The sequence below is a fragment of the Amphibalanus amphitrite genome, unplaced genomic scaffold (genome assembly GCF_019059575.1).
Source record: "Amphibalanus amphitrite isolate SeventyFive unplaced genomic scaffold, NRLGWU_Aamphi_draft 000231F_arrow, whole genome shotgun sequence".
Lineage (NCBI taxonomy): Eukaryota > Metazoa > Arthropoda > Thecostraca > Balanomorpha > Balanidae > Amphibalanus > Amphibalanus amphitrite.
In genome coordinates, this window is record NW_024881726.1 from 129379 (window position 1) to 141432 (window position 12054).

Here is a 12054-nt window from a genome sequence, read left to right on the forward strand (position 1 = left end):
GAACGCTGAATATGTTACACCCTCAAAACACCTAGTCCCAATGAAAATCTAGTTTTTTCCTTTCTTGATGAGTGTAAGTGGCAAAAGGCCTGGTAGGATGGGCACGAGGAATGATCGAAATCAGCATAAAAATTATAAATAAGCCACACAGAGCGACCTATATAAGAGAAATTCCCCCAAAACGATCACGCTTAGAAACACGGAAGACAAAAACCACGCTCATGACGCTCCTTATAAAACAACTCTAAACAGCTAGCATCCAAATAAAATATGTCTTTGTGGGATGATAAAATACAGCTGAATAATTTTAAACCACTGAAACTGAGTTTACAACAGTAGTTCGGTAAAATCACTGACGTTCCATGCGGTTGTGCGCCCCGACACCAAATGTCACCAATATTACCCCCGGACTGTCCGCGTGTTCGCTTGCATATGTCAGCATCTGGTGTCGCTAGTATGAAACTTCATAACCAGGCGAAAATTATTATACTTGACCTCAAAATGTAAAAAACGCTTCATTTTCCTTAAAATTGCAAGTTAAATGTAGTATAACCCATGTTTTCACCATTCCGTCATTTCAAAAAATCATTAAAAATATCATTCGACGGTCAATTTCCTTGTGCAACGGTCAGATTAAAGATAATTTTATAGAGACTTAGTAGATACTTAAATTAGCGTGCACTTTTTTTAGACGTGATGCACTAATGAGTTTTAGTGGGCGAACGGCCGAAAAATATACCTTCCGTTCTCATAAATGGGAACGCCCGTTCCCATATTTGGGAACTCCGTTCCCAAAAATGGGGACGTTCCTATATTTGGGTACTCATGACCATAGTTCCGCCTACTGACATGCTCTTATGAATGGGAATGATTGCCCAGTGCTTTTTATCTGCCACTGAAGTTATTACTAAATAACAAACAGGGGCAGATGAGTACCTAGCTAGTTAACCAAACATGTGGAGATAAGCAGCTAGTTAATTATTTTTCTGCTAGGTTTTTGTTTATTTTCAGACCTATTAGCTGTAGCAGCATCTGGTGATAGAAGTTGACATTTTAAAAAGAGGGAAATTGAATGTTGCGGGATTGGGATTAAGACTTAAAGAGCAGGATGGTATCACTCCACTCCTGGTTGATTATTAGGTATTGTTATAGCAGGCGTCTCACATGCTGCCACCGGTTTGGGAAAAGTCGCTAGATTCGTCAGGTCTAGAGATATTTCTACCAAGTCGCTATATAGGGTAATCACATAGCGGTGATTTCAAAAACGGAGTCAGTGTTTTTCTGAGCTGGCGGGGGGGGGCGTTTGGGGGGGGGATTGCCCCCCTTGCCGATAGCTCGGGAACGGCTGATCGGAGCCAGGCTTGCAAGGCGGCGTTGGAAAGCGGTCGAGTAGACAAGCCGGACAAGCCTAATTAGTAATGCAAACTATCATTGGGATACTAGGGGGGGGGCGTAGGGGGGATTGCCTCCCTTGCCGATAGCTCGGGAACGGCTGATCGGAGTCAGGCTTGCAAGGCGGCGTTGGAAAGCGGTCGAGTAGACAAGCCTAATTAGTAAAACAAACTATCATCGGGATACGGGGGGGGGGGGGCGTAGGGGGCATTGCGCCCCCCGTATCCGATGATAATTTGCATTACTAATTAGGCTTGTAATTAGGAGCGATTTCCAACGCCGCCTTGCAAGCCTGGCCCCGATCAGCCGTTCCCGAGCTATCGGTCAAGGGCAACACCCCCCCCCCCCACACACACACACCACGCCACCCCAGTATCCCGATGATAGTATTCATTACTAATTAAGTAATTAGGCTTGTCTACTCGAACGCTTTCCAACGCCGCCTTGCAAGCCTGGCTTCGATCAGCCGTTCCCGAGCTATCGGCAAGGGGGGCAATCCCCCCTACGCCCCCCCCCCAGTATCCCGATGATAGTTTGCATTACTAATTAGGCTTGTCTACTCGACCGCTTTCCAACGCCGCCTTGCAAGCCTGGCTCAGATCAGCCGTTCCCGAGCTATCGGCTAGGGGGGCAATCCCCCCCTACGCCCCCCCAGTATCCCGATGATAGTTTGCATTACTAATTAGGCTTGTCTACTCGACCGCTTTCCAACGCCGCCTTGCAAGCCTGGCTCCGATCTGCCGTTCCCGAGCTATCGGCAAGGGGGCAATCCCCCCCTACGCCCCCCCAGTATCCCGATGGTTGCATTACTAATTAGGCTTGTCTACTCGACCGCTTTCCAATGCCACCTTGCAAGCCTGGCTCCGATCAGCCGTTCCCGAGCTATCGGCAAGGGGGGCAATCCCCCCCAAACGCCCCCCCCCCCCCGCCAGCTCAGAAAAACACTGACTCCGTTTTTGAAATCACCGCTATGTGATTACCCTATATAGCGACTTGGTAGAAATATCTCTAGACCTGACGAATCTAGCGACTTTTCCCAAACCGGTGGCAGCATGTGAGACGCCTGCTATCATAATACCGATTATTAAGCCTATTGGTAATGCTTTTGAATAGATAGTGTGTTATTTATGCTGCCCACTGTAGAGTGTAGGTAATAAGGTATTATGTAGGTATATTGCACTTGCAGTCAAGTTTTGTTTGATAATAATTTGTGTTGATAGGGTTATAGTAAAGGATTTCATCAGATCAGTTACTTTTCACCTTTACCTCCAGCTAGTTTGTTTAACCAATGGTTCTATCCTTGTCACAGATGGATCTCTGAGTGTCACGCAGCTCCGCCCTAGACGCCACCATGGGTCAGATGCTCTCGGAGCCCGTCACCCACAAGGAGACACACAGCCTGGGGTCGGATGCCTACAGAGTTGGCTCCAGCTGCATGCAGGGATGGAGGGTGACCATGGAAGATGCTCACACGCACACTCTCCCTGCCCGATGACCCATCTGCAGCGTTTTTTGCTGTTTTTGATGGACATGGAGGTGAGTGCTTCGGTTGAATAGATGGCATTTCAGAATTAGTGGTGGAAGAGAAATTGCCTGTAGTTTGTGCCAGCTCCGTTTTTTATAGACATTTTACACTTGTTATGGCGTTGTTTTTTATCCATGCATTGTGATGACATGGTATCTTATTTGTCCAAGATGCCCAAACTTTTCACCAGTCCACCTGCAACTTGTATCTGCTCATTAATAGGCATATGCCCTTGACATGTGATCCTCGTTTCTCCATTTCAGGCGAGAAAGTAGCGCAGTATGCCAGCCGGCACCTGCACAAGGTGGTGGTGCGACGGCCCGAGTACGAGAAGGGGCGCGTCTCGGAGGCGCTCAAACAGGCCTGTCTGGAGATTGACCGGATGATGCTGGCCGACGAGGTGCTGAAGGATGACCTGGCCGGCACGACGGCCGTCAGCGTTCTCATCCGCGACGGCACCCTCTACTGCGTGAGTAAAGGGTGGAAGGGACAGGATGGGGTCGTAAATGGACATCTACTGTGTGAGTGAAAGGCGTGGTTGGAGAGGTTGGGAGGCGGGAGTCTTTATCCGGATATAACCCTCTGCTGCGTGATTGGAGGGCGGGGAGGGGACGGGCCATTCTCGGCCATCTACTGCACTGTGAGTGGAGGGCTTGAAGCCGAGAGTGGGGGCAGAGGGGGGGGTCGAGGCGGGGTCTGTATATCAGCTGATCATCTCACTTTGCTGTGGGTGGGACGGCGGGGGCTTGGTATGTATTCAGATTCTCAACTATCTGGAGAATGGTTGGCGTACCTATTTGATTTAAGGCGGGGTGCAGTGTACATAGTTTCTCCATCTACTATGTGACCCGTGGGTTTTAGGAGTGGGGCGTCGGTGTGTGGTTAAGAGCGGGATATCCTCAGCTTATAACATAGGGCAGACGCGGGCACCACGAGATGCATGGTAACACCCAGAAACGGACCGGTCGTTTTTAATTATATACTTTAAACCGTGGTATTTTAGCTGGGCGTTGGCTGGCCGTCACTATTGTGTACCGACTCTGCCCTTGGCCCTGGTAGCCTGTCGCCTTTATCTGGGCGGTAGCCGATACGGGTATCCGTTCGGTGTGTGATCGAACTGGCGACGGGTGCGTGACTCAGCACGGCGACACCGATAGGACCGGCGCCGGTTTTCACGGACAGACTGGCGCCCGCATATCGACCCCTGTGGGTGAAATCACACCCGGTGACCGGGCGCAGTTCTGCGAGCGGTCGTGACCGGCCGCAGTCCGCACACTATGACACGAGCGAGGAGGGGGCGGAGTGGGCGCGATGGGTGCAGTGGCTCACCTTCCCTTCTGCGGTCTGAGCCTCCTCGATATGTATTTATTAATGTTAATTTTATTTTTGCGGTATTTTTTGTGTCGTTGCGAGGTATGAAACACGTGTGCACGTGCGCGCTAATGCTAATGCATGTATTATGAGCTGCACTAGAAAATGTGAGTCGATACCGGACCCAGATGTGCTAGTTGACAGCGCCCCACGTCGTCTTGTTGATTTCTTGGTTGCTTCGGTCAGCAAGACTTGCACGCGAGTAGGGCGAGCGGTAACCGCTGTGCAGCGTGATGCAATGCGGAAAAACAGAGGTCGGTCCGAGGTTCGGTCGGCTGCTGGCTGGCCGGGTAGCCGATCTGACTGTTGGAACCGACTGCGGGCTACTAAAAGCAACTTGCTGCTGCGCGAGGAACCTAAAATCGATACGTAGTTGGGTATGCACAAGATAACGTTCTTAATACTGGTATTGCGATGGTGCTACACAAAGGAATAAAAATACGCGGTTGTTATTGAATTTCTGAAAAAAAGAATGAAATACGGATTCTCCACGAATGTGACGGATTCTCCAATGTATTTTGCCCCCATTGTTTAACAATAAACAATAAGTGTATTTCATATTATATATTTGTCGGATAATAACTGATATATTTAGGAAGATTTATACCTGTGATGGGTTGGAATGTAAATGATTTAGTGTTTGATCGGTTTATCCAACTGTTTTCCCTAACTTTCTGACTGAGTGGAGTACCGTAACTGACCGGTTGTTGCTCCCCCGGCCGGCAGGCGAACGTGGGTGACTCGCGCGCCATCGCCAGCGTCGGTGGCCAGCTCGAGGTGCTCTCGTTCGACCACAAACCCAACAACAAGACAGAGGTGGAACGGATCACCGCCGCCGGCGGCTGGGTGGAAGGCAACCGCGTCAACGGCAACCTGGCCCTGTCGCGCGCGCTTGGCGACTTCATCTTCAAACGGAACGAGGAGAAGACCCCGAGGAACAGGTGGTGACAGGTCAGTCATGTGACGAATGGTGATATGATAGTGCAGTGGTGACGGGTGTTGGGTGGTGACAGGTCAGGTCAGTCATGGTAACGGCTGGTGATAGTGCAGTGGGGTTTGTAGTCATTGGTGCATGAGTAGTGAGGGTGACAAGTCAGTGATGTCAGGTAGTGGCATGTCAAGAGTGTCAGCTGTTGATTTGTATTTAGGCCGAGCGCTCATAGCTTCTGGTGGGGGAGGGAACGGGGTGGCGTTTGGAGCGGTGGATTTAGAAGGCTAGAACGCTTGGTGGGATCGCCGTTGTGGAGGTCTGAAGGATTTGAAGGCGATGGGAGTAAAGGGACTTGTCTCGGTCCGGGAGCCCGCAGAGCGACCTTGCGTGTCTGTATACGGGTGCGGGCACGCTCGCGCGGCGTGGCGCCGATCTGTTTATACAGCACCACCTTTTTCGGATCGTACCACGGTCAGTCTGTCGCCTCTGCCCGTCGCCACGGCCGCTATTTCCGCATTGTATTCCTGGCTGATGTTCTCCGGTTTTTATCCGGGGCCCGGCACAGTGGCGGGACTCCTACCAAATGTTGTCGCCCGTCGCTTTTGATTTTTTTTCTTCTTCATATATATTATATTTCATGACACATGACATGAGATGCAGACAACGACGAAACGCACAACGTTTCCAAACTCCCACTTCTCCCCACACAACACATTCCCACCGATCTCGCTCGCGGCGGGCTCAATTGCGGACTCAAGTCGCTTACAATTATGTCTTAGGCGAAACCATGTGAAAAATATATTCCTCTTATGCTTATTTGCTCACGTAAGGAACATAGCTCGGAGCCATAATGCCAATTTTCTATCCGGTTAGGCATCACCTTCGAGCATGCCTAAAAGCGTTGGGAATGGCTAGTGCTACTGAACTGGCATAAATCGGGGACAGGTTTGCTGCCATTGACTCATCATGCGGATGCCTTGAGAGTAACCCGTATGTAGGTCACTGGTTACGACCGTACGATATATTGGTACGCGTCATGCTGGTACATGTTAGTCGTCTTGGAGTTCCCATTAATCTTTGAAAGTTGGAAAAACAATATTCAGCGTCTAGAGCCCCTTATTAATCATTCAAAGGTAAAAGCCATCGGTAATCTATATGTGGTAGCTGGAACGCGCCTTTTATTTATTTGGAGATGTGGTACCTAACCCTAACGTGTGTCAATGAGGTAGCTAACGTGCGTGAAGTTTGTTCACTCTGAGGAAAAGATTTTGGAATGGTGCGAAAGGCCATTGCATTGGAATCCAAGGAAATGCGTAAAAACCGTCCCCATACTGCAAGACACTACATCATCATGTAGAATATCGTTGCATGACATGACTTGTCCTTTCTGAAAAAAATATCTGAGCGTCGTTGAACTGTAGGCGCGCTGATCATTTTGGCGTGAGCTGCATGCTGAATATTTTTTAGTTCAAGTTCAACAAAAGTTCACAGTTGCCTACATTCATTTTTGTTTTGTGATGTTTTCGTTTGTGTGATTTTGAAGTTTTTGTTTTGCCTTTTTATTTGCCTCAAATCAGAAGTCAAAATTGATTTTGTTTTGTGGAATGTCCACTTAAGTTGAATAGTAAAGTACATCAAAATATTCGAAATGCATCTCCAGATTTTCGTTATTTTGTGTTTGGCTATTGCAAGCTGCCATGCAAGGGCATTACACGTGATTCAGAATGAATCTGTTCCTGTGAAGCCTGAGACCACCCCCGAGTCATCCAATGTCGATGCCGCAAGCAAAGAGACGCCACGTCCCAAAGTATACATGCGCGTTATCAACAGCGCCAACGAGCGTAAGCGCCGGTCGCTTCCCGAATACCACAGCAGGGTGGTTCCCCATTATCGGGAAAGTATCCGAGTGAGGGCACCTGAGGCAGTCCACCCAGTTCCCGTGCACTTGCAACTGAATGATGCAGTGGAAGGTTCTTTGCATCACAGCGGAGGACATTCGGGCTTTAAGCCGTTAGCACTGCCGGGTGGTGATGAAGATCTTGAAGATCAGCCGAGCTTTTTTGAGGACGATGAAGATGACGCTGGCCACGAGGATCTCGGTCATCATGTCATCGGTGAGGATGAGCACCATCCTGCTGGTCACCACGTGGATCATCACCATGCCGATGAGCATCACTCTGGTGAGCACCATGTGGATCATTTTGCGGATGATCCCCATGCGGATGATCATTCTGATCATGTCAGCGAGGAAGACGAGAATGAAGAGCATGAAGATGAGGAGCATGATGACGAAGAGGATATAGAGCAGGAGGAGGAGGAGGAGGAGCAGGAGCATGAGGATGATGAACATGAAGACGAGGAGCATGATGATGAACATGAAGACGAGGAGCATGAGGATGATGAACATGAAGACGAGGAGCATGAGGATGAAGAGGAGAAAGAGGAGGACAAATAAGTGCGCGCGCTGCTTTCTGGCAATTGTATCTTTTGACAAGTACTGTTCTATGATGCGATGTTACGTACAGTGATTTTTTCTTCAATATCATTTAAATTTTCTGATGTTATGAAGTACAGTACGATTTTGGTGGCAGCTTGTGCACTTCTTTTTCTCACTTACTGATCATTATTTTTGCATGTAGGATGTGCCTGATAACATTACCAATACACCATACGTAGCTTACATGTATGTTTAATACAATGCAATTTATATCGCAGATTTATCTCGCTGTTCGCCAGCATTACATGCGTATGTGTAGTTCACAGCGAAATAGGGTCACGCGGTGCCTGATCGAAGTTCCTATTAATCCATTGCGACTTGATTGCGACTTATCTCCCGTGGGGGAGAGGGGGGGGGGGCACACCATACGTATTTTGCTCGTATTTTACTCGTATTTTGTCCCGCTTATATTTATCTATAAACCCAGTTGACAGCTGGAGAGGGAAAACCGCCGGGGGGGGGGGGGGGGGGGGAGAGTCGCCAAGGACATGCGGGGCGGAACTGTAATGGAAGATGGTACGGTTCGTAGTGCATGTCATACGATAACTTGGCGAGGGATACATCGACTTAGCTACATACAACATGCATATGAGAGTGAGTGTGATAAATAAATTTGATATAAGCACATGCAAGATGTTAAAAAATGGGGCGACTTTTTGTAACCGCGTTTGACCTCAATTTGGTTAGACCAACACTCTACAGTGTAATGTGTTGCATTCGAATCGTCCAGTCCAGGAACACTATTGCTAGGGACTTCGGCATGAGTTGTTCAATTGAATCGATGAGTTCCTTACTGATCTGGGACAAAATGATAATAATAAAGAAGAATTTTGTTATAATGATGTACCTCAGTCCACTCGATTCAGACGTTTTGTTCAATAGAGGATTGTAGTTATTGGTGCTCCCAGTGCCGGATTCGGGGCTCATTGTGTTGGCGGCAGCCGTTGGCCAAGGCCACCACCAGTCCGTCGTCCCTCAGCTGCTCCGGTCATGGGCAAATGTTGTCGGTTAGTCGCCGAGGGCTCCGGACAGCCGAGGGCATCTGACTGAGCAAGGCGTGGGCACTTGTAGGGACGCCTGTCAGTGCCGTTATTGTAGGGACGGCTGTCAGTGCCGTCCCTGCAGACTATGCAGCGGGCAGCGAGACACGCCCAGCAATTTCGCTGCTTGCAGTGCTGCCTGATGTCCTCATCGCAGTGTCGTCTCGATATGGCCTTAACTCTCAGCCCTATGTTAGCATCGTGTCCGTTAGCTGAGCGACTGTACCTTGTCGTTCCTAATGCTGGTTTGAATGTTCTGGTGTCCTGTGTGTTTTGGGTTTGTGTGCAGTGTCGTGTTTTTGCTTATCCTTTTGGTACGGCACCGCACGCTGTGCTGGCGGTAAGAGCTGTTATACGACTACCCGGTACCCCGTCGGTTACCCGTGTCCGCACTGCTCTAACTACTTATATCCTTCCTCCGCAGCGTACCCTGACGTGGAGACTCGCAACATCACCAAGGACTGGGAGTTCATCGTCATGGCCTGCGACGGCATCTGGGACGTGCTGACCAATCAGGTGAGATCACGCTGCCTCCTCGTCCTTTTCATTGGAAGCATGCCATTGAACTTGCAAGATATATAACCCCGTCTATTATTTCGCTACATTCTGTCCAGAAGAGTCCAGAAGTTACCCGCTATTCTGTCTACAGGAAGCTCTCTGTAGCTCCATTCGTTTCACTAAACTTGTCGCCATATCAGGACGTGTCTCTACTTGACCCCACCTTTTTTGACGTGTCCTTAGGTGACAATGAGAAAGAGTCCCATCTGACCCCACCCTCGCCGCTGTGTCCAGATGTGGCCCCTGTCTGACCCCATCCCCGCTTCTGTCTGTACAGGAGGTGCTGGAGTTTGTACGGACCCGGATCGGCCAGAACATGGAGCCGGAGGACGTGTGTGAGGAGCTGATGACCCGCTGCCTGGCGCCCGACTGTCAGATGGGCGGCCTCGGCTGCGACAACATGACGGTGGTGCTGATCTGCCTGACGCCGGGCGGCTCGTACTCTGAGCTGGTGGCTCGCTGCGCTCAGCCGCTGCCGCCGGGCGCCGCCACCGCCGCCGCCGGCGACTCCGACACCGAGGAGGACACCAACTGCCTGCTGTAGCGGGCTGCAGCGGTTCGTATTGCAGACCAACGCCGGGCCGAAGAGCTGGCAAGCGCCGCAGGACGGACGGCTGGTGAGGGTACACTGCTGGGGATGGGTGAGCGCCCGACCGGTGTGTCCTAATCGCTGCGTCTGCGAGAGAGGTGTGAGGGGCCTATTAGACACGAGGACCAGCGGCCACAAAGCGACGCTTCTGACTGGGAGCGGCCGCCGCCCGGCCGACGCTGGGGCCACGAGTGAGAGTGAGAGGGGTCACCTGAGTGGGTCAACCCCGGACAAAAGGGTCACCCGACTGTCCATCAGTTGAGGACAGAACCGCGTGGCCAACCGTGATGCGGCAGAACAGTGTTGATTGAAGAAAGTGTGCCAGAGTCGTATAAATGAAGCTCTAGTCAGCTGGAAAATTAACGTTACCTGACTAGATGCGTGCCCGGCTGTTGGATAACTCAACTGGTGCATATTATTGATTCATAATCGTTCGTTGATTTGTTAAGTTATTGTTGGACGTTGTCCGCCATCCGAGCCGAAGGAGCTGGTTCAGCCCGTGTTCATTTCGCTGAAATTTCCGTCGATAGTCACACATTGTGCGTTACTCATGTAGGGTTCATGTATCGGGTTTGGCGAGCGACCAACTATAGTGTTATTACCGAACTGGGTGGCTCGGGATGCAATCAGATATAGTTCGAGTTAGCGTTGTGTATGGAGTTGTACTGGGGATGGGACCCGTGCGTGCGGGGGGCGCCGAGACCTGACAGTGAGAGCGTTGTTGGGACCGGACCGTCACAGATTGGCTAAGTTCGTTTTGGGCGGACGAGCGCGCTGCTGATACCGAACTGTCGGACCGTGAAGGCGCAATGGGACGGGACCGTCGGACTGTGAGGGCGCCGCTGAGGTCTGACTGAGAGGTTTATTCAGCCGAGGGTGTTTGCGAGACCGGTAGACCCGTCGGGGCTGAGCGAAGCGTCGCTGGTGGGTGTTACGGTCGGAATCACGGCGGCTGACCTAGAGCACGGAACAGGTCCAGTCAGCCGTTGTCGGTATCCGTCGCAACATGCGCTGGGGATTCGTCACCGTCCGCAGCGGACCCCCAGAGATCACAGCGCCGCGTCCTGCCGTGGTGCACAGCGCCGACTGATGGACACACTGGCGACATGGCGCCGGTGTGTCGAGTGCTGACCTGTGCGGGTCGATAGCGCGCCATCACCTCACCCTCATAGCGTGGCCGCCCGCGGACCATAGCGTGGCCGTCCGCGTTCCTAGCGGCGGCCTGGCCCACATCACATTCCTCGGAACAACCATCGGGTGGCGCGCAGGCCGAGCTATAGCCTAGCCGTGCTGTAGCTGTACCGGAGTACAGCAGTTCGGCTGTTGTCGCCTATTTTGTCAGTTGTTGAAATCTAATGAAGGGTTGATAAATGCTAAGTGTGTTAAGAGTGGGAAGCTGAGTGATCGTACTGAAGAAGCGGCGAATATGGCCGGTGATTTGAGTGATGCTTGTTCAGGCGTTCCGTGCACATGCTTGTTCAATGTGCAGGCTTTCATTGTAGCATCAGGAGTAGGATGAATGATTGAATTAACATGAGTGAAGTTAGAACAGAATTAGAGTAGGTAAACGATGCATTCTTCAACGACTATTTTATTTTAAACAGCCACATTCAATGCAGATACATCGTGAATAAACACAGTCTGATAGAACCGCTGAAAATCTTCTCATTTCTCACTGGACCGGCTTCAGATCCCAGCTGGGCGAGACAATGCTCGGCGAAGGTTTCCAAACTAACCGCATTACTTCCCCGGCTCGTATCTGTGGAGGGAACGGGAAAACTACCCTGCACAGACCACTAAGAAAGCCGCTCGCAGCAATCATGGCAGCCTCTGAAACTGCTGTGCTGCATGCTCAGAAACATTTGTGCCCTATATTATTGTAGCTTCCGAAGCCGTAATTACCAAACTGACCTCCGGAGAAGGTGCCCCCAAGACTGCCGTAGCTTCCAAGATAGCTAGTTCCAAAACCATTGTAACCTCCGAGATATCCGTAGCTAGGTGCTAGATGTGCGCTTTGAGTGAGGACGTTGACGGGTGTCCTCCCAGGTTTAACTTGAGATACACCTCCGATTCAACCGTAGTACCCTCCAGAAACACCTCCGAAATTGCCTCCCAGAGAGCTGCTTCCAAAGCCACGGTAGCCGCCAAGAG

General features: G+C 50.7%; 1 protein-coding gene across 1 annotated transcript; it reads left to right on the forward strand.

Moving 5' to 3' along the window:
• Positions 1-2705: 2705 nt before the first annotated feature.
• LOC122385792 (probable protein phosphatase 2C T23F11.1) lies at positions 2706-11563 on the forward strand. Its single transcript, XM_043374318.1, is given in 7 exon segments — positions 2706-2868; positions 2870-2928; positions 3181-3386; positions 5015-5213; positions 5216-5239; positions 9181-9272; positions 9592-11563. Coding segments are annotated over 7 exon segments (972 nt in total). The 5' UTR covers positions 2706-2743; the 3' UTR covers positions 9859-11563.
• The last annotated feature ends 491 nt before the right edge of the window (positions 11564-12054 follow it).